This window comes from Triplophysa rosa, linkage group LG16 (assembly GCF_024868665.1).
Source record: "Triplophysa rosa linkage group LG16, Trosa_1v2, whole genome shotgun sequence".
NCBI classification, from domain to species: domain Eukaryota; kingdom Metazoa; phylum Chordata; class Actinopteri; order Cypriniformes; family Nemacheilidae; genus Triplophysa; species Triplophysa rosa.
In genome coordinates, this window is record NC_079905.1 from 17,766,274 (window position 1) to 17,791,889 (window position 25,616).

General features: G+C 41.9%; 1 protein-coding gene across 3 annotated transcripts; it reads right to left on the minus strand.

Annotated features, from left to right (window-relative positions):
- Positions 1-260: 260 nt before the first annotated feature.
- Positions 261-24,910, minus strand: prrc2a (proline-rich coiled-coil 2A). Of its 3 annotated transcripts, XM_057354429.1 has the most exons (17): positions 24,612-24,883; positions 15,201-15,352; positions 14,687-14,864; positions 13,197-13,293; positions 12,953-13,028; positions 11,102-11,245; positions 10,737-10,987; positions 10,371-10,453; positions 9,715-9,863; positions 9,442-9,544; positions 9,140-9,341; positions 8,909-9,001; positions 8,077-8,620; positions 7,689-7,933; positions 5,951-6,242; positions 5,650-5,869; positions 261-5,553 (listed from the first exon to the last, which is right to left on the minus strand). In XM_057354429.1, the coding sequence occupies exons 2-17, from the start codon at positions 15,313-15,315 to the stop codon at positions 2,595-2,597; spliced, it is 5,751 nt and encodes a 1,916-aa protein (XP_057210412.1). In that variant the 5' UTR covers positions 15,316-15,352; positions 24,612-24,883; the 3' UTR covers positions 261-2,594. The 3 variants fall into 3 exon arrangements, with proteins under 3 accessions (XP_057210412.1, XP_057210410.1, XP_057210411.1); XM_057354427.1 differs by lacking the exon at positions 8,909-9,001 and having other exon boundaries at positions 24,776-24,910; XM_057354428.1 differs by lacking the exon at positions 8,909-9,001 and having other exon boundaries at positions 24,612-24,903.
- Positions 24,911-25,616: the final 706 nt, after the last annotated feature.

Below are 25,616 nucleotides of genomic sequence, written 5' to 3' on the forward strand. Positions count from 1 at the left end.
TTGCTAGGCGCTGTCACTGCAATAAGTAGTAAAATGTAATTTGTAAAATGGCTAGTTTTTAAATGCTTGTTTTTTTATTTAACTGCTATTAAACATAGACATTTACATGTACATATTAAAACAATTTTAATTTTAAAAAAAACATGCAAATATGTTTATATGCCAACTTTAATTTGCTTGGATTCATTTAATTTATTTGCTCTGATTGTCACACATTCCACACTCACATCACGGTGGTGAAACAAATGAAGCCACAGATCTTCCATTAAAACAAAAGATTTTTATTTAACTTTTTCTCTGTATACTTTTTATTATAATAAGACACTTCTCTGCTTGTACATTGCTCCCTTGAACTTAAAAATGGCAACAATTGTGTGTGGGAATGTAAGTTGGGGCGGACAAACTCAGATGCATACCAATATACATACGTGTGTATATCAAGGTTCCAGTAATAAGCCATAGATGCAACTTCAGGTACCTTGGTATATTTAGAAGTATAATACAATCTCTGAGTATTTCAAGGAATACACATTTCTATTCATTTTTAGTGATATATTGGTACATATAACGTGACCACATCAATGGTTTAAAAGGGATGATGAACAGCACTGGAAGCCCATGGGCAAACGGCTTCCAATAAATAGACCAACCAAGGGGTATTCGAGGATGACACCATGCTTGGTAAAATGTCTGCGAGAAAAGGAAAATCCCCTTTTTTGAACATTTTTTCTTCACTGCACTTCATTTGGATTAACATATACAGACACTTGAATGTATATAATGAAAACCTCCTAGATAAAATAAACATCCTAATAGTGTTGAAAAACTGGGCAAATAGGACTTGTGTTTGCCTTTCACAACACATTCTACCTTCAAAAGAGCACATCACATGTAGAGATCAGAGAGAAGTTCACACATACGCTTTAAATGCCCTACTCACACATACGGATCATTCAAACACCCTACGTATTATTTAAAAAGCTACTGATCAGATCAAGGCATTACCAGAAAACAAACAAACCCCAACTTACACCAGAAGGATACAGATGCTGGTCGAAATGAGGGGGGACGTTCTGATCCGTTTCTATTTAAACATTAGTTGTTTCTTGCTAATTTGGGTTCAGACTACACGTTCAATAGTGTGAGCAGATGTCCATCACAACAAAACGGATGGGCTTGTTTGACAGCGGCATATTGCACATTGAACCAATGTCTCATTTTGTAACACTACTCAAACAGGGCCACATATTCCTTGGCATTGACTTGTATGATGACTAGTACATTGAAAGATGTGACCTAAAGTTGCTCAGTTCGGATGTTTCGGGGGCTCTGCAAATATAGTTGGTGGACAAGGAGTCGTTCTCTACACTTCCTAGAACTGGATATAAGAATAGTACAATACTTTCATTTTCGACAACAGCTTTTGACACCTGTTCAAAAAGATGCCCAACATACAGCCAGTCATTTAAAGAAGGAAAGGATATAAACACTGAATAATCTTTGCCCTAAAGGAGAGTTCTGAATGAAGTTTACTGGCTTAACATAAATGCAAAACAAAAAGAAAATCTGTAATGGATGTTCTCAACAAAAAAAATCAATTCTAAAGGAAGATCTGACACTAAGGCTAGGAGCTCACAAAAGAAACAGCCTTAAAATGTGATCTATGAATGGGAACCTTCACTTCAGATCACTTGGTTTAATAATATAAATGTATAATGTTCACTAATAAACTACAATCCCATGCGGATGCCAAAACATCTAATGAACTATTTGAAAAAACAATGAAATGAGAAGAGACCTACGACTTTAAAACGAAAAAAAAAAACATGAACGCGGTCATGACAGTGATATTGCCAAAATGTTAGCAATAGTATGGTACTCTATGAGCAAGCACAGTAATTAAAGTTCAAAACTGAAAATTAAGAATGTTTCAATTAAAAAATGCGTTTAATGATGTGGTTTTCCAAAATAAATCTCATTAAAAAGAGGGGGAAGGATGAAATGAAACTTGTAAAGGGACAGCTTGAACTCAAAACACAAGGAAAAATAATCTATGAAACATTTGTTCTCATTAAAAGAGGAACTTTCCAGACCCAACCTGAAGGAGAATACAGTGACTTATTAAACACAAATTGTGTGATGTGAATACACAAGTACATAATATTAACCTTTGCCTTCTATACCTATGCATCAAGTCACAGTTCTTCTACAAATTCACACAACATGCCCAGTATACACAAACTAAGCACATCTGTGTCAAGATGATAACATATTGTGCTTGAATATGCAAACATAAATGGGTATCTTGTGGGTGAATGCAATTTCAGTCAAAAGATGTTTCCATTAAAATGGGGTAGAATGTAAAATCTCTGGGTTGAGCTTATTTTATGGGAACATGACAGAGCACAGAATATAAATTTCAACAACAGGACAAACCCAAAAAAATAACAAACCAAGAGAGCTAGGATGAGTGTGTACATGGTCTTCGTAACTAATCTTTAACAATAATAGTGTTAACATGTTAAGGGGGAAAGTCTTACAGAAAACGTGGCCAAAAATTAGGGATGATTTTAAACATTTCCAAACAAAAAAACTCACTTCTTGTTCTTAGGAGAGGGCCAGTTGCCACGCCTCTCACCACGATTGGCCCCGCTGTTGCCAGCTCCACCCATAGCCCCGCCACCACTGGGCGGACCCCTGGGGCCTCTTCCTCCGCCACCACCGGTATTTACTCTTCTGTTCTGCCTCTCCATTCCAGGGCGCTGACTGGAGAAGCTTCTCTTGTTTGTGGCTAATTCTTTAGCTGTCATCTCTCTTTCAGCACCTCCTCCGCCTCCACCACCTCTTCCTGGTGCATGATGATGGTGGTGGTGATGGTGGGAGGAGTAAGATTTACTACCTCCTCCACCCTTTCTCTCTCGAAACTCAGTGAAATCGCTGCTTTCGGAGGCAGTTTCCCATTCCTCGTTTGCATGGTCAGAGTTCTGGTTCGAGACATCTGGGGATTTAGCCCCTCCCGCTGGGTTGTGGTTATGATGGTGCTGAGGGTGCGACTGGGAGTTGCCCTGGTAGTGATGATGGTGGTGGTGACTATTCAAATTGTGATTACCACCCCCAAGGTGACTGGTATTATTATTAGAGGTCGCAGAGATGTGGTTTGCATTTGCAACAACGGTGGCAGATGCGTTGGGAGTGCTATTCGTTTCTTGCAGGGAATTCTGCAATGATGAAGCAGACTGCTGATGTCCAGCAATGACTTCGATAATTCCACTGCTTCCATTGATACGTGCTGCATTCTCTCGCTCTTGCTTCAGCCTCCGGAATCGAGGAGGCTTGTCCTGCTGATGTTGGGATCGTCCGTGGCGCCTACGGCGAGGAGGGCGCTCAAATTCCCTGTTAGGAAAACCTCGTCCATCTGGGGCAGTCGGAGGAAGTGTTTGGTTAACAGAGCCAGTGGTATTCGGTGGAACGTTACTTGAGGACACTGGGGTCCCGACACTTCCGTTCTCTGTGGACCCATGTTGGACTGTAGTAGGCACAGCGGGATTGGGTGCTGACGGATTTACACTTTGACTCTGAGGCTGATGTTGGTCAGCTGCTTTCTTCTTGTCACCATTTGCTCCACGACCTGAATCTTTAGGAGGGGATGGATGCGAAGACGTCTGTTGCTTCCGCGCAGCTGTAGATTTTGCAGACCAGCCGTGAGAAGCAGAGCTAGGTCCAGATCTGTATGCAGAAGACACTCCAGGACCACCACCATCTCCACCTCTATGGAGACCACCTCCAGCACCGCCTCCACCTCTGCCACGTCTTGATGGCACACCCCTTGGTGTGAAGACTCTAGTTTGGGAGTTTCTTGTTAGAACTGAAGAAGCTGATGGGCCTGTTGCAGGGTTCTCTCCTCCGGTGCCAGCCTTGGTATTAGGCTTACGGTCTTCTTTGTCAGAATGAGCGACATCACTGCCAGCACTCTCGCTGCCCGTTTCAGATCCTCGCTGCCGTCTCCGTTTTGGCACCTCTTCATATTCTGAGCCTTCGCTTCGGGTTTCACTGCGGTTTCTAGCACGCCCTGGATTCAGCTGAGAGCCCCCGTGCCTACCGCTGCCAGAAGATGGCTCTCGCTTGTGTTCTTGATTAGAAGGTCCATGGTGGTAGCCGCTGTTGGGAACTGACCTATAGTCCCTGCTGCTTCTGCCACCTGCTTTCCCACGGCCGCCACCACCTCCATTGCCGGTGTAAGTGCCTCTGTAGCCTCTTCCTCGCCCGTAGAACTCTCCCCTGCCACGGCCTGACCGATTACCTCTGGATGAAGACGTATGGTAAGTTGTGCTTCCTCTTTCAGGAGATCGCTCTCTATCCTTTCTGAATTGAGGAGCTGAATAGCCTGAACTTTGGACAGTGTTTTCTCCATTTTTGGACCCTTTACCTGTACCCCCAGCATTACCTCGTTCCTTTCCGCCAGTTCTGGGTTTATTGGATCCAGTTGCATCATCTTTCCCACTGGGTGCAGAGGAGGCCTGAGCCCCAGGAGTTGACTCTTGTTTGGTTGTGGTCTGGCAACCATCTTGTTCTTTAGCTTTACCAGAGCCTCCAGTGGCCTTTTCGCCTCCCTCTCCTTCACAACCTTCTCGTTTCATCTCTTTAAGCACTGGTCTCTTAATAGGACCTGCGCGCTTGACTGTGATACTATCTCCAGACTGAGTAGAGGATTTGTTCTCAGCCACTTGATTTGTGGGTTCTTCGGTTTTCGCACTCATTCCAGAGCCTGCCTTCTTATTTTGGGCTGAGCCACCACTTGCGTTACTACTTCCAGGCCTTGGGCCCCAATGTGTCTCCGTTTTGTGTTCCCGGCTGCGAGAACTGGTTTTAGGGTGGTGGTGCTGCATAGAATTCTGTTGAGGCTGATTGTGCGTGTTTCCAATTTTGTCCTGTTTCCTACCTGGAGCGTGAGCAGGTCCAGTGTCTTTGGTTGGGGCCTGATTTTGTAGAGGCTGCTTTCCACTGGGATCTTCTCTGGCTGAGGAAGATGATGATGAAGAGGAGCAAGAAGAGGAGAGGGACGGCTGATGCAGTGGAGGTGAAGGGTCGCTTTTTTTGGCCTCTCCTCCTTTTTCTCTCTCTCTGCCATTCTCGTGCTTGTGAGGATGAAGGGAGAAATGAGGAGGGGGAGGACCGTGGTGTTGAAGGTGTGAGTTGTTCTCTAAGGCTGGGTGATCAGTACGGCCATTACGGTCATAATGGGGATGAGGAGTCCCCCAAATTTGCTGACCACCCTCGGGATGGCCAAAACCATGCAGTGTACCTCCACTACCTGCCCTCTGCTGCAGGTGAGAGCCCATTCTGGATCCATTGTCAGGATAGTTGCTGTAGCCTCCACGTCCACCCATGAAGGGCTGATGGTGGGAATGGTGGCTAGCACCCTGGCTCCCAATTTGAATCCCGAGAGGTGGTGGGGTTTGGTTAGATGAACCAGATGGAGAGCTGGGAGCCATGCTCAGGGGCTGAATGGGGGTTGTACCTCCCTCTCGCATACGCACTGGAGGAGTGTCGCTTCTAAAAGTTTAAAAAAAAACAGAAATGAGTCATGAACATGCAATTAAATTACTTCATAATTTAAACTTTTTTATTTTGACAAATGCTCCCTTTTACCTTTGACCTTTGCCAGCATCCTCCTCTTCCGCACCTTTCTGCCGTAGGGGGGAGCTTAGACCCCGGCCCTCAGTACCCCCTGGAAAAACATCTGGTCCCCAAGCCAGTTTAGGGTCCATGGGGGGTGTGCCACGGTGAGGATGAGAGGGACCATGCTGCTGCCTATCAAACTGGTCTGAGCCAGAGCCACCTGAATCAGAACGCTCCCGATTCATCATCCCTGAAATAAAAAACTCTTATCTTACCTTCGCTGGACATCAAAACTTCCTACTATTTACAAACTATTTCATTCATTACTAACCAGAGGGATGCATGCTGGGAGGGTAGTAATCCATGGGTGCAGGACGTCCCTGCATCATACGGGGGTCGATATAGGACATCATCATCCAGCGAGGATCAAAGTTCATGGGCAAAGGTGGTGGACGTCCCATTGAGCCAGCGGGGTAAAGTGTTGGCTGTTTGGGCCCAGATTGTGGTGTGGTCCCTGGAGAGGGGCCCTGCTGATTCTGAGGCTGAGACTGAAGCTGATTTTGGGCGACCTGGTTATGTTGCTGTTGTTGCTGCCACTGCTGCTGCTGTTTGAGAAGTTGCTCCTGTTAACAAATAAGATGATTTTATATGCTTTTGCAAACCTGCCAACCCTGGAATATTTTTTTTGAGTACCATCAGCCGAAGAGACAGAACACAGGTTTTTAACATATTGGTTGTGAAAAAAGCATCACTGTCACATTTTTGAAAATAACTTTTCTTATTGAACAAATGTATTTAAATTTAGGAAAGATTTGTGTATATTGTGTGTGTAAATAATCTTCAGTGAGATACCCTTGATGTATATCAATCACATTTACTTGCAGTGGCACTTGCTCTTGACTGCTTTGTTTCATAGGTCGCTGATTTGGCCTTTCTGAGCAGAGCATCACAAGTTTTCCATGTGGCAGTTAGTCCCCATTCCAGCCACATGCACGCACACGCACAAACAAACACCTCTTTGTAACTGTCTACGCTGCACACATGCACTTACATTTTTTGCCAGCCTGCCATAATCTACTTTACTTATTTATTCACGTTTATAATTATTAATCTCAAAAGTTTGCATATGACGTTTTATTTTATTGACAATTATCGAGAGCTCGATTTTGCAGAGCGCATTCAATGCGCTCCGCTGTCAGGCGGATTCGCTTTAAAACTTGATGCTCTCTCGCAGATATAAGTGCACGTTATTGAGTGTGAGAATCCACCAGCGCAATCGGCGCGTATGGTACTTGGTAAAATCATGATAACTTTTCGTGAGCGCTCATTTATAAATCAGAAATAATGTTAGCGCATCTTGCGGGCAAGTGCACGTTATCAAATGAGCCCGCGAGATCATCGACTGCATAGGATTAAGCTAATTCAACATTTCAACTTTCCACATCCACCCGATCCGTTTACCTTAGAGCTCAGAAGACGTCTTGACTCTTCGTTTAAAACAATGCGTCAGAACGTGTGGGTGGAAGGGGATCACGTGGGATTTTGTGGTTCTGCCGATTTGCTGACTCTTGTTATTGATTGATAGGTCATAGGACGTGTCAATCATCGCCGCTTTCTATTTGGGGGAAGAACTCAGTGCTATGATTGGACATATTCTTCTTTTTTCTGTTGCTTGTTTTGAGTACTGCACGCAGCAGAGGCATCATCAGGTTTTTGCGTAGTTTAGAGTGACAAATCGTACCAGCGTACTTTGAGGTCAAAATGCGTACCTGCTACTTGGCAGGTCTGCTTTTGTGTTACATTGAAATCTCAGTACCTAAGGATAGAATTGTTCATTTTTTTTGGATATTAAAGAAAAAATATACAAATGATATTCTTTCTATTGATATAAGGGACCTACACGGTATCAGATTTTCATTTCATTGTGGCCAAAGGAATTCACTATAATATGAATGTGAATATATCAGTCAACGCTTATTGATATCATGGTTATTGTCAATACCAGCATATTGGGTATAAAACAATTGAACAAAAACACATACAGTGCATACTTGGTGTGGAACACTGACCTGTTGTTGCCTCTGAAAACGAGGAGGAAGCGATTTCTGATACTTGGAAAAGCCCTGCCCAGATGGACCGCTACCCTGCCGTCCTGTTCCACTAACACTCTCCACCTTCAATGTGTCATCTGCACCTTTAGTGCTGCGGATGTGTGGCCCACTCACTACAGGTTCCTCCTTGCCATCCCCAGGCACAGAGACATCAAGGGATTGTAAATGCTGGGTGGCTTGAGGCTGCACAGCCTGTTGTGACTCTAAATAAAAAGGGAAATCACAAACACATTACAAATCAAGAACACTGAATTAAATTAATATACATTAATTCATGCCTTCTTAAATCGTATTTTAATAACCAAGAATGTGAGAAAATATACTGTGAGAATTCTAAATAACTAACCTGTGATGGAATCATGGCTGCTGTTGCTGCCAGCCCTCTGTCTGTTATTTATGTTAAGCCCCAGAGTTGTACCAGTTGTCTGAGGGGATGCAAGAGGTGCTTCTTCTGGATCCACACAGGGGGATGGTGGCTGACTGAGATTAGGAGATGAGGCAGTCGCAGACAAGGAAGGACTGGGGCTGTTGGCAGGAGCGTCACAGGGGGAGCTGGGTTTAATGGTCTGTTGCTGCTGCTGTTTTTCATCAAGTCTCTTCAGCTTCTCTGCACAGGCAGCACGCCGCTCCTCCTGCATCCTTCGTTCCTCCTCTTCACGGCGGCGTCGAGCACGCTCGACCGCAGCGGAAATCTCTGTCGACGACTGCTTCCGGCGTTGCCGCCACGTCTCGTCCTCATCCTCTCCCTGTTGCTGGGGATGCAAGGCACTAGAGGGAGGGGGAGTTGGCCCACCAGGTCCTGTCCCTGCCTGCTGCTGTGCTTGAGCACTGCTTGGCTTCTGTGGGGCCAGAGTGAGGCCGGAGATCACAGACTGATTCGAAGCCCGATCCTGTTGGAAGACGTCAAGAAACTTGTTACACTTACATTTACGCATTTGGCAGACGCTTTTATCCAAAGCGACTTACATTGCATTGTATTATACATTTGTTTCTATGTGCAATCCCCTGCGATCGAAGCCATGACCTTGGCGTTGCTAGCGCCATGCTCTAACCACTGAGCCACAGGAAAGCTAACTTGTAACTAATCCAAACAAACCAACACGCCATTATCACCAACATGCTCCTGTTAGTGCCTGATTTCACTGTTGTCCTACATCTTGGACCCTTTCCCCATGTACCTGTCGGTAGTAGAAGTAGGGCCCTTGTCCAAGATGTGGCCCTGGTGGGGGGGAGGGCTGTTCCCTTGGACCACCCAGTCCAGGCCTACGCCCCTGCATATGGGTACACGCATCACTCAGCGAGTCATCCAGGAAATGCCACAAGCATGTTCCTGTCCTCACAGTGACTGTATATGAGCTTCCACAAGCCGGTGGTGCACTGAAGGCTTGCAGTCATGTGGAGTTTCTTACCTGATAAGATCCTGTGTTTGTCTGACTGCTCCAGCTATTTCCTCCCTCCTCGGCCCAGCCTGGCTTGCTGGAGGGGGGCACGGAGCAATCATCAGCACTGGAAGGAGGAGTGCGTCGTGACTCCCCTCCACTGTCAGATGCACGGGAACGTGAAACCACCATCTTGGGTCCATCTTGGGATCTCTGCAGATCCCTTGACTCACTGATACAGCAAAAAATACAAGAATTTAGTGTATATAAAAACTATAGAGAGTGAATTTAAAAAGCAGTTATAAACTGAAAGCAGAAGATTTTAAACTTACTGGGCTCCATTTTTGTTTTCAGTCCTTTCCTCCTCTCCGTCATCTTCTCCTTCATCATCACTGAACTTCAGCTTTGCAGAGTAGTCAATTTCCTCCTGTGCCCCTAAAAACAGAGCAACCCATCACATAAAATATCTTCCTATCAACTGGATCAATTCCAATAGACCAGGAAACAGCAACATGAATGACAGCAAAGGGTCTAAAAACGATTCAGCTCAAATAAAATGTCCTACTCTGTCCAACTGTGCCAGAATAATACAGAAGTTTGCTTACCAGCCCAGCCCTCATCTCCATCATGATCCAGCTCATCCAGCTCCTTTAGGTCATCCTGCTTGAGGATGGAGGGGCGTTTCACCACCTCACCCCGGGGTCCTCCAGGGGGCCGCCCATCTGGTCCTGCTCCACTCTGTGACCGAGAAAACCTGTCAAAAGGGAAACAAATCAGCGGGGGTTGAGAACACCCACTAGGTGGCTACAGTGAATTTAAAGTCACCATGAAACAAAAGTTGCGATTTACTTCTTTTTCGTATCGTCGTGACGTATACCCGAGTAAAATGGCTTCTGAAATTTGAAACAAATTTAGGGCAGAGCTTTATTTTGCCTTTGCCTTTTTGATTGGTTTGTTGCAAGTTGGGCCTGGACGGGAGGGCTAAAAATGCCTGGCCATTGGACAGTCAGTATAGTCCTACCTCTTTTTTGTTGCTGACGTCATGTGGTGAAGAGTTGTTGTTGAGAGGGCTAGAGGAGTTTAATATTTTTGATTTAAGATTACAAGTGCAAATTAATTTAGAAAAAAAGAACGGTGTGCACGGATAAATCATTTATAATAATCACTGCAGCACTGTGTAAAACACTTACAATTTTCCTGTTTGATTACATGGAAAATACCTTTCCAATAAAAAACTATATACACTGCATATTCCTCTTACCTGGGGGCCTCATTTGGGGGCGGGAACCTGTAGGGTCCCTGTGGACCATAAGGGGGTGGGAAGGGCAGGTATGGTGGATACATCTACAAAGACAGACAGGAAAGAAATGTCACATGGGTGCATGTGAATGACCACGTATGAATGACCCTGTACATCAGCAACCGCCAAAAACTATTTCTAACCTAAGAAAACTTGGTGGACATGATGCTAAATCAGCCTAACTTAACATGGCCAAACTATTCAAAACCGTTTTGCACAGCCCTATCACTGCCTTCTAAAAAGATACATAGATCTGTTACACAATCAGCAAGTGTGAAAGTAATTATGCCTTTAATAAAAATACTAAAGCAAAACATTCAAACATACGAATGGAGGCATGATCCCTCTGTAAGCCTGGAACTGCGGGCCAATTGGTGGCTGGGGAAGGGGAAGTGCGGGGTTACTGGTTGGGGGGTTTCTAGGCTGCCCAAGGGAGGACGCATTCTGCTGTGGGACAGGAGGGGCCCCAGAAGCACCCTCCATCACTATGGTTCCCCCAGCACCGCCCTCCGCCACACCCTCCCCAGCCAGGGTGGGTGCCAATGCCCGACCCCCACCATCCCGCCAACTCGTTACGTCTGGAAAACAAAGATGGTTGTTTATTAGTTGCTAAATATATGTATATCAGCATCAATCAGAAGGATGAGAGGACATTTATACAAATAGCTGAAAGAACAGTAGGGCAAGCATACTTTGGGGGCGGAGGCTTGGTCCGGGCCCATACCACTGATCTGCAGTGGCCTGTTCTTTGCCAGCTTTGTCCTGGTCTCCAGCCGCCTGCAGGGTGGGAAATTCCTCGCGAGAGAATGGCGACTGTTGGTTTGATCCCTTTCCACCTGTAAAAAAAATACCCAGGGAGGTGATATACGAGTAGTACTTCATGGTTGATTTCAATGAACTGGATTAAAACTAGTTAATTTGCACAGCAGTTCATGCTTTTTTATTTGTTTTTATAGATGGACCTTAATTATTTTCCATTCAATTAAATAAACCAGAGCATTTTGTTATTTGTATATTTACTAATCTTATTTATAATTTACTCAATTAAGTTCTGATTTAATGCCTTTGCCCTTTTAACCTTACAGATGCCCCATGTAATATGTAGTATTTGTTGTTAAAGCAACACTTTGTAGTTTTTTTTACCTTAAAATAATGTCTCTAAAATTATTTTAGTGGTAGAATTCTACTCCCGCTGCTACCCACACTCTGTAAGTTCTGTGTTCGGGTCGGTACACACAGCCCCGCCCATCCCTGTCTGGGAAGAGTTTCCAAACGACGTTTCTGCATTTGTTCAATTGTTTCTGTTCCATCAGTTTAGTCAACAAATTCATGAGCATTGCGCTGCCCACGGGGAAGCTTATACAGCGACAGTATTTACGACAAAAATGAAAATTCTGTAATCATTTACTCACCTTCAAGTTGTTCCAAATCTGTAGAAATGTCTTTGTTCTGATGAACACAGAGAAAGATATTTGGAAGAATGCTTATAACCAGACAGATTTTTCCCCCATAGTAGGAAAAATTATTTTATCTTTTTTTGTTCTGTTGTACACAAAAGACATTTTGGAGAATTTAGGAAAGCAAACAGTTCTGGGGCACTTTTGACTACCATTGTATTTTTTCCTACTATGGAAGTCAATGGGGGGCAAAATATGTCTGGTTATAAGCATTCTTCCAAATGTGACCCTGGACAACAAAACCAGTCTTATGGGTCAATTATTAGAAATTGAGATTTTTACATAATCTGAAAGCTGAATAAATCAGATTTCTATTGACGTATGAGTTGTTAGAATAGGACAATATCTGGCAGAGATACAACCGTTTAAAACTCAGGAATCTGAGAGTGCACAAAAATGAAAATACTGAGAAAATTGCCTTTGAAGTTGTTAATCAGGGGCACTGTGGCAGGCCATCCATTCACAAAAATAAAGTTTTTATACATTTAAGGTAGGAAATTTACAAAATGTCTTCTTGGAACATGACCTTTACTTAAAGGCGGGGTGTCCGATTTCTCTTAGCCGTTGTTGATCTTCAAATCACCAAAACAAACACACCCCCCATCTTATGCTTTTGCCAGCGCTCGGCTCAACTATTGTCCGTCCTGTGCATTGTGCACCTTACTGCTGATTGGCTACAAGGTTGTTTTGGTACGCGGTCTGACTTTGTCTAAACGAGCGTAATTCAGAAATCGGATACCCCGCCTTTAATATCCTAATGATTTTGGGGATAAAAGAAAACTCAATAATTTTGACCCATACAATGTATTTTTGTCTTTTACTAAAAATGTTCCCGTGCTACTTATGACTGGTTTTGTGATCCAGGGTCACAAATATCTTTCTCTGTGTTCACCAGAACAAAGAATTTTATACAGATTTGGAACAACTCGAAGGTGAGTAAATGAAGACAGATTTTTCATTTTTGGGTGAAGTATCCCTTTAATAACTGTGTAGGTTAGTTACATTGCTGTGTTATATTTCCAATACTAAGCTGTATTGAAAGAACAGTTTTCCACACTGAGGTGTGGAAACAGTATAATAACTCACCATCTCCTTGCACCCCATGTGTAACACTGGCCTGAGCCCAGGACTTTGGCCCTACGGCTAGAGCTGGAGTCGGGGCCTAGAAGACATACTGCAGTGTCAAGTCTTTGAAACATCTTTTTCTTGCACATTTAAACCCAAATATTCACAGTTTTTAACCCATTTTCTGATGTATCATTGAAAAACTAAAGCTTTATGGTGCAGGTTTGATTATGTCAGACTGTGTATCATGTTTGTGTGGTGGCACCTCTTGAGCTGGGGGTGTTCTCGGCACGCTCGGTGCAGATGTCTGTGAGACCACAGGCTGCTGCGACTCCGGCTGCGCTTCTGACAATACATCGGTACTGCAGGAAAGATCAGAATGTAAAAAGGATAAGAAATAACTCAACCAGTATGGTCATGGATGGCAGGCAGAGTGATTTGTATGTGTGGGTGAAAGGTCTCCTAAGATTAGGGATGGGTACCAAAACCCGCTATTAAACGGGCCACGGGGCAAAATAGTGAAAGACTGGAGCACCGATAAGCTCCGCCCTTATCGGTTCTGCTTTTGGTCTTCAGGAAAAAAGTCTTATATGTTATTGCTACATTAACATTATCTTACAGCAACAGTTTCAAATTTTCAATAACACCAAGAATTTAGTCTTAGGCGCATGCATATTCGTTATTCCCAACAGAGCGCGCGAAGGCGGCATGTCACGTGTCTCTCGCGCAGTTTGTCTACACAGCGCGCACACACACGAACAGCCGCACAGAAGAAAGACACTCTTAATTTGCGACGATGGCGGAGAGAACTAAACGTTCAAAAGTGTGGCTACACTTCACCAAAGTTGATGCTGACAGTGACAATGCTCATGGCCACAAGTGCAAAAAAAAACTTAGCTTGTAAGGGTGTAAACACAAGTAATCTGTCAAAGCACCTGTCAAAAGTGCATCAAGTACAGACAGAGAGATGCACAGTTTTTGACTGCTTAGCCCAATCTAGTTCATCTCTTGATGCCTAATCTACGTCAGGTATGCATGAATGCTAACAGATGTTACTTGAACTCTGACATTCTTTATATAATATATGCTAATGCCATTCACCCTATTTAAAAGAACTGTAAATTCGATCTAACTGGTTTCCATAACCTTAAAACAATGATAATTCCACATGGGTGAAAGGAAATTACACATTTAATCAACTTTCTATTAGTTAATTACTTAAAAAAAAAATCTGCCTATATGTGTAATCATTTATTATAACACCGAGAACAGAAATAATTCAGTGCAGTATACACAAAATAAACATGCACAAATACATAACTATTTAGATTAAAATTCTCTTATAAAGATTTTGAAATGTTTTTTTAAGCTGCGGCAAACCAACCCACTTCTTCTGATTCTGCTGGTCTATCCACAAGACATATCTTCATATCAAAAAAGTACCGGACCGATAAGCAGTATCGATAAGGCTAGTAATACCATTAGAATCTTAACGATACCCATCCCTACCTAAGATAATGACATCATTGCCTGAGTTTTCTTCAGGCCAATTAAAACCAGATGTTGAGAAAAGCTCCAAGAGCTTCTTGTGAAAAAGGATGACTATTGATTTATCTCAGCAAACTTGCTGATTCTTGAATCTGGAATCTCTAAAATGGGCAAGACAGAACCACACTGGTGAGGTTTTAGAAAGAAAAAAACATTCTGAAATACTCAGTTGGTTTCTAGATGTGTAGAAAGATGAACAATCCACACCTCTTTGGGTCTGCTTGTTCCTGCTTGCTTGCCCATCCTGTGCCGTCTTTGGGAACGAGCGTGACGTTGGGGTCGTTGCCTTTGTTCTCCGCCTTCAAACTAGGCAAGTTGGCAGGGGGGGGCATGCGCCGTGCAGAGGCAACTTTACCAAGAGACTGTAAGCCATGACGAGGGGCAACTAAAAGGAGAAAATCAAACAGGAGAGGGGTAAATAAACGAAAAGCTCAGAAAGTTAAATAGGATTAGTTTCTAGGAGTCGTCTTAAAATTGACCACTTAAACGATGACAGACAAATGAAAAATACATTTAGCGGTCAGTGAAATTTGACAGTGTTGGTTCACGATTACCAATAGCTGCTCAGCGCAAACTTACGGAGAAGCCGAAGAGCCGTTTCAAACTTTGGATCATCGTCACATTTTGATATAACACACACCACAAATACAGAATATAATCATGTAGACCTCAATTACTAGGCAAGTAGGCGAGAAGGCAAATTCAATCAGCTTTTACTCACCAACAGGCTTCTGTGCTTCAAGGCTCTTTCCTTTGTAGGTATCAAACAGGTTGAGAGATGAATACTTGGTTTTTCCATCCTTCCCCTTTGCCGTTTGCCCAGAGCGCTCTGACATTGCGCTGTACGCTCATTGAGTATGGTGAGTCCTGAGACTGAAAGAGAGAGAAAGTGAAAATTAAGTCTTGGAAGAAAGCGGTGCAGAGGTGAAGGGTGTTCATTTTCAAGCCTTTCTATGCTTACAGAATCAAAACGAACAGGTGGACTAAATAAACAGGTGAAAGAAAGACAAGGGGAGTCACTAATTTGAAACTTTTGTATTGATGTATTGATGTATTGCGAAGAAGAAATTTAAGATTTAAAATGCAATTGTTGAATTATATGAAAAAGAGCTTAAAAACAAAGACAAGCAATAAATCATTAAATGGTATGACCAATACATTATTATATGAACTCTTCTCTGTAGACCAGGCAAGGTGTGATGAAATTTGGCATTGCTGTAACTGTATGGTACAGAACTAAAAATGATATGGCCCTAATCTTTTCCATCTGTATGTAACAATGTCATTTTCAGTGGGTGCGGATGGTGAAAGCATGTTCGGGATGAGGATTTTAAAATACAATGTAAGCGCAGGCCAGCGGGGGAGTGGGGACAATCCGTTATGTTCAATTAGAACTGCCCTACCCAACTGCATAAACGTCAGTCATTAAAACACTAACAAACAGAAAGCGGGAGAGAGAGAGAGTGTGATTATGGCGTCTGCAGAGTCAGATCGATCATATTAGGCAAATAAATACTAAAGAAAATTCCAATTCAGAAGATCTCACACAGCCTGTGTCATACTCACGCATCTCTGCCCTGTGCGGCGCGTGTCCCGGACTAGTCATTTATACTTGACGGGCACACACAGCCTGTTTCATAATGCTCGTTTATAGTACTTGAGTCCGGCTCCACACCGCAAGTCTCCACAAGCACATCTGGCAATATGGACGAGGCTTGACGCACGCACGCACCCTGTGTCAACTCACGCCTGTCTCCGTGTTTCAAACAAATGTAAATTCTATCAAACTATTTTGCTAATTTCACTTGGATAAAATGAAACATTCAGCACATTTTCTACTTGATTCTAAAATACAAAATACTAAAAAATGAATAAATCAGCCTATGTAATCTATATACTATTTTAATAATTCACTAACACAATAGAAAATTGTATGGATTTAAGGGTTAATGGGAGTTGTATTTGTTTTAATGGAAACTATAATAGTGTACACTGGTATTTGGATTCTACTGGTGTGATGTAATATGGCAGTTGGGAACCAATAGAACAACAGTAGTCCTATTTGAATAATGCCCAAAACACACTACAAAAAGGAATCTTTCAGCAGGGTAATTATTATGGCTGTGAAGGTGGCCGTGACAACCGCACCACCGCGTAGAACTGCCACCGGCGGTAGTGCACGTCACTCTGACAAATATAGGTGTAATAAATATGAGAGTTGCGATAACGATTGCTAGTTGTAGCCTTTCAGTTGTGGATGGTTTTATTAAAAGATTTTACATTAACAGAAATTATTGGCATACGTTTCCGTTGGTGCGTTCGAGCATGGGCCTGCACGGCAAAACCCAGGTTATTCTGCGGGTTTTGCAATGGATCTTGTTGTGAAATTAACAGATACGTAAAATCAAAACTGGCTATGACCCGCTTGCTTAGTGTCGGAGCGCGTGCAGGTTTTGCCGCGATTGCGGAGAGACATCTATTCATTTGCGCTCCTGTGCACATCTTCTGAATGCGCATTTAGTGCAGTTGTACACATTTTAATCTGGACAATGTCAACAAGTAAGTTTCACATCAACGAGTCGGAAAAAATAAAGTTTTTATGTCAATCTGAATAGGAAAGCCAATGTAGGTTTAAACAGTTTGTTTCAAATGGAATTGTTAAGGACTGTAAGGGTTAATACGCCACTGACTGAAGTTACTGCAACAAGAGCTTTTTTATTTAGTATTTAGCTTTCTTATATCATTTAAGTTTTCATTATTTACTGATGTTTATTTAAATGTTTTATATCCGTTTCACCACGATACCGCAGCAGAGAGGAAGAGGAAACGTGCGTTGTAGAGTTGTTTGTCCGTTTAGGGCTGCTGTACAAAACATGGTGGTGAATTCAATGTACGTAGGCCCGCTCTGTATGTAGATATAAACAGCTTATTCTAAGGTATTACAAACTTAATGGTTCATTACGTAAGGTCTTTATACAACTCTGAAGAAATAGTTTTGTATATTATATTGCATTTCCGTCAATAGATTCTCCTAAAAACGCCGTATTGTTCCTTTAAGTCGTGGTCTAATAGTTAGAGAGTCGGACTCGTGACCAGAAGGTTGCCGGTTCGATTCTCAGGGCCGGCAGGTAACGACTGAGATGCCCCTGAGCAAGGCACCTTACCTACACTTGCTCCCCGGGCAGGGTGCAGCAGTGATAGCTGCCCACTGCTCTGGGTGTACGTGTTTTCACGACTTGCTGTGCGTGTTCACTACTCACTAGATGGGTTAAATGCAGAGGTCACATTTCGAGTATGGATCACCATACCTGACAAATAGGTCACTTTCACTTTTCACTTCACTGGAGTCCGGGCGTGTACGTCCAATGAAACAGTCTATTGACTGATTTGTTGAACTTGCAGCCTTGTAAACATATAATTAGTGATCCACGATATTGGATTTTTGCCAATATCCGATATGCCAATGCCGATACCGATATATGCTGTCTATCCACCGGGCGTTTTTACGCAGCTAAAAGCGCCAGGCGCTGGACAGCGTTTTTTCAACCAAGGTGCTTTGGTCGCAATTATAAGCTGCATGGGAAAAAAATAAGCGCCAGCACTGAGCCCGTAGAAAAAAACAAGGGGGCATAGCCCGGTCACTTCAGTGAGTGTGCCTTTTCACAGGGCTTGACATTAAGCATTGTCATGTGGTTGTCCTTCGGACAAGTTAACTTGTCATTCACTTGTCCGAGTACAAAAATTACTTGTCCAACAATAAAAAAAATATATTTCATTTGAATTCTCAATATAATTGTTCCGGATCTAGATTGGTAAAGTTTGCTTCTAAGCATTTTAACTAGTGTCCGCTTTGGCCGCCTGAATTTGGTTATAGGCCTACTCTTCGTGACTGCTATAAAACAAAGGCAAGCAGTAATTATTATTAGTGTCAAGGCTGTAGCAGGGCTCTAGACTAACTTTTTGCACTGGTTGCACTGGTGCGCCTAAGCACCAGCACAAAAGTTAGGTGCACCCAAATTTTCGACCCCATCACATTTAACACCGCAGTTTTACCAGTTCACTTTTTTAAAATCGCTGTCCATATAGGCAAAATTGACTTGACATTGTAAATGATTAACTAACAATCTGGTCAACATAAAGTTCTTTATTTGAAGCACAATTCTACAAGAAAGGTAACTTACTGAAAAAGTGTTGGTGCTTAAAGTGCTTCACTGAACTGAAACTTACTTAAAACATCTCAAGATAAATGGACCAGGGCTTGACATAACCTGGGAGGTTGATGGCGCCGTGTCAGAGCATTGCTTATGATTTTCGGACGGGTCAGGCCTTAACTTAACATTATTCACAAAACAGTTGTCAATCGTTCTTTTCATCTTCTCTCATCATCCGCGCTACATCCACTCTGTTTAACTGACGGGCCTATACGCTCCTCCCCTCTCTGTCTGACTGCAGCGCACGCATTTTCACACGTACACACCAGAGGTTGCGCTAGACTTTTTTATTGTCCGTTATTTTGACTGACAGGCTCGTAAAAAATCCGTCATAATCTATTAATACCCGTCACTATGGTGCAAGGTGGCGTTAGGTGGTAATTAGTATGTTCGTGACGTCATCACGCTGTACTTGCGTCTCGGAACTTGTTGTATTTTAATACAACTGAATGCCCAATAAAGCCGTTGTTGTTTATATTCATTTATATATTTAATGTTTTAATGTTTATGTACATATGTGATTCGATCTGGGAAAACCCAACACATGGTGCAAATTTATATATTACAGTTTTTGATACCATATTCAAGCCCTTTCCAAATCAGTTTTTATTTTGCTCATACCTTGTGCTATGATTTTCAGGAACGGAATTTGGAGGAAAACGGGTTTAAAGTTAAGTGATGAAAATAAAAGCACAACAGTCCAGTATCACAAGTAAAAGTCACTTTAGAGTAGTAAAAGACTTACTCTAATAACAATTTAATAAAAAAACATTTCCTAGTGTTGAAGTCTGTACTATTTTGTAAAATACTGTACAAAACCGTTTGAATAAAACGAAAGTAAGGAAAATGGTGCGGGCACACTTAAAGAACGAGAGCTCTGCCATTATCACTACACAAGGAAACTAGCAAACATTACGGACAACAACTAATAAGCAGTGAAGCAAGTTTTACCTGGTTAATCATGTGCATAGTGTCAGGACTTTTGATCGTCCCTTGTATGTTTTGCGATCGGATAACTCCCGGTGCTGCATACGGGGATTCTGTCATCTCACGAAAACATTGTATAAAAAACTTTGCATGCCGTAGTTTACACAGGACTGGTGGGAAATGTGCATTGATACTCCTTCATTCTTCATGTTATGTGGTTTACTTTGATAGGCGTCCCAGCGCGACATCCGACTGGTTTTCCCAGATCGCATCACATATGTCTAGTCAGTAACAATGACATGTGAAAACACGCACGTCCCTTCGCGAGCATATCACGCTCTAATGAAGGGAAACGGGGAGTTACAAATTGCCCTCATTGTAATCCGTCAAAATGACGGACGGCCTCCAGATTTTTCCGTCACTGGTAAAAAAATCTGTCAATGACAGAGAATTTTCGTTTAACGCGACCTCTGGCACACACACGTACAGGAAAATCTGGACCACGGCCAATCAGAGGGGGGGGTCGCCCTTCACTATCTCTGATTGGTTTAGACCACGATATGGGCCTAATGTGTGTCTGCTGTTGAATCACAGGGAGACTTTCAGATTCGCGGAGACGACTTTTTTTTTCTCCCTCGAACGGCTGGTCGCACCGGTGCGACCTCAGATTTTTCTTAGTCGCACCATTGAGAAATAAGGTCGCACTCTAGAGCCCTGTGTAGGTTAACTTTTTTTGCACATAGCACTGGTGCTAGAAAGGTTTAAGTTTGGTAGCACAGGTCTGTTGTCATCATTAAAAAAAAATATGCAAGTGCAGTTCATCATGAATAGACAGGTAACTGACAAAAGACATTAATGTTACATACAGATGAATAAATTAGGGCCGTATCATTTTTAGATTACCTAAATTTGTTTGAATATTTCTCAGTTGTGTATTTTTCCTTTTTAACTATACAATAGTGGTATATTTGTCCACATAAATTACTGTAGTATACTATAGTAAACTGCAGTAAAATTCTTAGATACTATAGTGACTTTGAACTTTACTATAGTATACAGTGTTTATCAATTCACTACAAGGGCACTACAATTTTCAAAAGCAAATACTATAGTACACCACAGTATTTTTTGTCTGAGTGTTCAATTTAACGGGACTTTTATTTTGACGGGTCTTCGGGAAGACGCTTGTTTGCAGATAGCTTCACTCAAACAGTAGAACGCTCGCAAAATAAACTCTACGAGCAACTCTGGAGAGGAAGTTCATGTGTTCATATCCTCATACAGTGCAGACGCAGATAAAATACTCGACCATCACTCGTGTTGTATGTTATACTGTGCACGTAATTCACTCAGACACGCAGAACAGCCAGATGACATTTAAATAACGATTCCGCGTCCACATGTAGTTACATGGACTCAGTGCGATGCGCCATTGATTATTGTCACACACAAACAAGCACCACCACGACAAACGCACTACACACAGCTCTGTCTAATGCACGTATTCTTATTATTCTACATATATGTCGCACTGTTGTTGTTGTTTTTTTCTTTTTCAAGTTACTTGTCCAGTCGGGATTCTTATGAAGCCTTTCATATAGACCGCGAATATCCGCGCGGCGAAAATGCGAAGGTTTTTTTTTTCGTCTAGTGCGACGAATCTTTTCCCATTCGCAAAGCGACAAAACAGACCGCCCAATAAGAATCGAGCATTTTATGTCACGCGCCTAGAGCCACTGAGGGCACTAAGGTAAGCAAGTCATTTTATTAGAATAGTATCACCTTAGCAAGTACATATGCAGGTGGAAATATGCAGGAAGAGACAAAACTGGTGACAGAGTAATACTGTTACTCTTTATTGGTAAGTGTCTAGTTGTTCATAGCTAACTGCGCTTTTCACAACTGGCCTATATTCATTCTGCTTTCTTGCCTCCTCACAGACTTGAGTTGACTGTCATATGAAAATATTATTAATAAAAACAGCACTGCGATCATTCATGACTTTAGCACACAGAGAAATTAAAAAGACCATGCAAGACTGGGGTTACCATGGTGATGCATTATAAATTATGTTCCTCTGTTTCTGCTTTGAGAGGGGTTGCATCCATGGCAACACCAGGGCAATGTTTACTGCTGGCCTGTAAAATCTACTTACATACATTTGCTCAACACATGATGTCTCAAACTGATTTTTAATACAAACAGAGGCTATGGACTCCAGTTAATGTGGAACCAAAAACTATGGCTTTGTGTCGCAGGCTATGATATAAAGATACAACACGTTGTAAGCCTTAAAACAAACATTTAAGTCAGAGTTGAATTAAAAATTACAATGCCTATTTTTTCATGAAATATTGCAGCTTTTATTGTAAATAGTTTTTCAATGTGGCTCATTCTCCTTTTAAAAATCGTGTGCCCTCATAATTTTCAGATAAAATCTGAAATTGCACTTCCGTCCTGTATTGACTATCCATCTTAGATGACGCTAGACGGCTTGGGCGGAGCATCCGTTAACTCCTCCCCTTCAACTGTCAGTCTGCTGCCAGTTCCATTTCAAAATGCAACGGCTGTTTTATACATCAAATCAAATCGCAGAGAAAGACAAAAGCCACGCCCACTATTCTTCTCATTAAAAATTTATTTATTTCACAAATGCTTCAAAACAAGGAAGTAAAAACGTGCACAACTTCCGGTTCACGGGGACCTAAAAACAACCTAAAGACAACTAGGGCGGTCACGATTATGAAATTTGACTGACGATTAATTGTCTAATAAATCATTGCGATTATGACGATTAATTGTCTGTTTTTGAGCTTTGACATTTAATTCTCATACATTTTTGATTCAGCGATTGAAACGACCATATTGTTCTGATACAAGACTATGTTTTTTTCTTGGAAATACATCGGAAAAAATGGGGTCATCATACTTAAGGTTTAGGCTTTTACCTGTCAATAATACAACCGCCAAATACTTGTAAATTGATCAGGTGTGAATTGAAGCCACCCTATCAGTCATAGAAAAGCTTCTAGTCAGTTTTTTTCTCACTTGCAAGACTACAATAAAATTTTACTTCTTTGTTAATGAAATTTTGGTAGACTGGTTTTCACACTGAGACTTGCTTAAATAATATTAAATTGCACTGCATGTAATTTGTATATGTTTTAGTTTAGTTTTTTTTAAATGATTGTGTTGTGGTGGTACATTTTACAAGTATTACCATGCTTTAGTAACAATATATACACTAAAATATGCAATATGCACTACAGCTCCCCCTAGTGTCTTCTATAGAGATGTGCAATAGTTGCAATGATTGAAACCATCGCGATGAGGTCAAACAATCGCGATGAGACGATTATTTAATAATCGTGACAGCCCTAAAGACAACATAACAAATACACCACTACACATATCACAAGTCATACTATAGTAAACACAGAAGATAAACAGATCATTGCTGCATCTGTTTATTTCTCAAAACTGTTTTACAGATATCGCATATTTGTTCAACACGGCTACTAATAAAATCACAAAAAACGTCAACATAATATTATGATAAAAAAAACCATACCAAAAAGCTAAAAGTCAGGCAAACCTAAAGCCAAATAATTACGTTACCAAAAAAGTTACCATGGCAACCGTAGCTTTCGCCAGTTACTACAGTTAATTTCATTACACTAGTGTGGCAACTTGACATCACCCCCCACGATCCCCACCACTAAAAATAAACAGATAAAAATAAACAACAAACCTATTTACCGGTTTTAAGAAGATCCCTTTAAAAAGTAATACTTTGTTTACAAAAACAACAATAACTGAGCTGTATATGTGTGGAAACTATGAACACCGTGGTAAATGTCATTAAGAGACAATACCATAGCTTTAATATTGCAGAGAGACAACAGATACGTTCATTTTAAAATCGCATAATTATCCGTTAGTGACCAGCAAACACTTCGATCAACCTTTATACGGATTCTCTTTTTAACAAATGAACACAAAAGCTCATATACTGAACATACATCTTATTGTTCGGGCCAGATCCAGAAATTCAGATTAGGAAAAGCGGCGAGGTCAATTCGCAAATCTTTTAAAATAATCCCTACACAACATGAAGCAGATCTGGCCGAACCGGAGCTGCGCAGAGATTATTTTACACGCTTTGCCAATTGACTGTGATGACACAGAGTAGGGTTTCACCAAACAACATATGTTGTTCATCTAACCACACATACAGCCCGATATCTGAACATAAATAACGTATGCTGATATACCTGTTTCTTATAACCAAGGCCTCCATGTTTCCTACAGGGAGGAGGGGGCAGACCTGTTTCATAATATACATCACCTCCCGTTAGATATCATTTAAATCGAATGCAATAATGCAAGGCATATGACGGATAAACCGGATGATGAAAAACATAGCACATTAAAAGAAACGAGCCGTATAATTAATACTGCGGATTTGACTGAAAGATTTGATGGCGAGAACAAAACAAAATGGCGGCGAAGTGAGGCCAGGGCAACAAGCACATTAGCATCATGATTTGAGACGATTTAACGACACATATTGCATCTGGAATCCTGATTTAAGGACTCTGAAGTATGCTTTAGTACATGCTCAGCAAGACAAGTCCACCAGATCTTTACCATTTTACAAAATGCCAAGCCACCTGTGACATGCAGACTCCGTAACTAACTGTTACAAGCGCTTTAAATGTCTTACGGCTTGGCAAACTACCCCGACATGGGCATATACATTTCCCAAATAATTGGTTATCTATAATAAATATTAGAGAACAAGATAAAAACCAAATATTATACATGGTCACCGGGATGTGGAGCACACATAAAATACGCCGTTAGCATGCTAACATTAGCACCGACCGATAAAAATCAGGACAGCTGGACCTCAACAATATGATTATAAACAGTTCTTTAATAAGACCTAACGTATTTATTGCGCTATTTTGAGCTCTGGCGCATCTACTAACCTGGTCTTGTCCCGACTGGTCTCGAGGTTGTATCGAAGAGTTATTAGCAATAATCGTGAACTAGCTACCGTTAGCACAAGCCCTTACAAAAGCTTGAAACAGGATTATGTGTTGAAGAGATTTGATGGCGATTGCTGAGGACGGGTGTGTGCAGTGAAGCTTACTTGTACTCCCTTTTCTTTTTTTCCGCAAAACAAATGAAAAAGGAAAAATAAAATAATATTGCGGGGATCGATCCGTCACTATTAGAGCCGTCAACGGCTTCTGAGGATGGTAGCGCAAAGAGGGGCGGATGTGAGCATCGGAGGGCGGGGCTAAATTCACATAATAAGATCCAAACGGAGCTCTCGGCAAATGATCAATGTAAGTATAACGTTAAGCGTCATTTGCACACCCTCCTGCTCAATGACAGAATGGGCAATGCTATTTCTAGAAATGCGACGATCAGCCGCCGACATTTATCGCCGATTAAAAAAAATCAAAACCCGATAGAGTAACTGAGTTGTTTAATCTCCAAATTACATAACGTCTATAGAACAGTACAGAATATGTGTTGCCAGAGCCGGCCCTCCCTATAAGCGAACTAAGCGGCTGCTTAGGGCCTCGTCGCCACTAGGGGCCCCCAAGATCACACGAAATTACAGCTTTTTTTGTGATATATTCACGACACACATCCATTTTCTCACGTAGGGCCGTGCCCACTATTTTTTCTGAGGTGTGTGTCAAAATTTGTGAAATTACTGACTAAACGCAACATTGCACTATCAAAATAAGTGAGGCGGCCAATCAAATGAAAGGAGGCGGGAATTACTGATTACAAAGCCAAGCAGTGACCAATCAAATTAAAGAAGACTGAGCTACTGTCACGTCTTTAGCTGTTCAGCAAGACGCTTCAGTTTTCAAGTTGAAAGAGTGCTTTGCAACACACGACAGTGACTAAAACTTTAAATATTTGACAACTGTTTAGTGTTTAACGATAGAAATGTTGAACATCTGATAGTATTC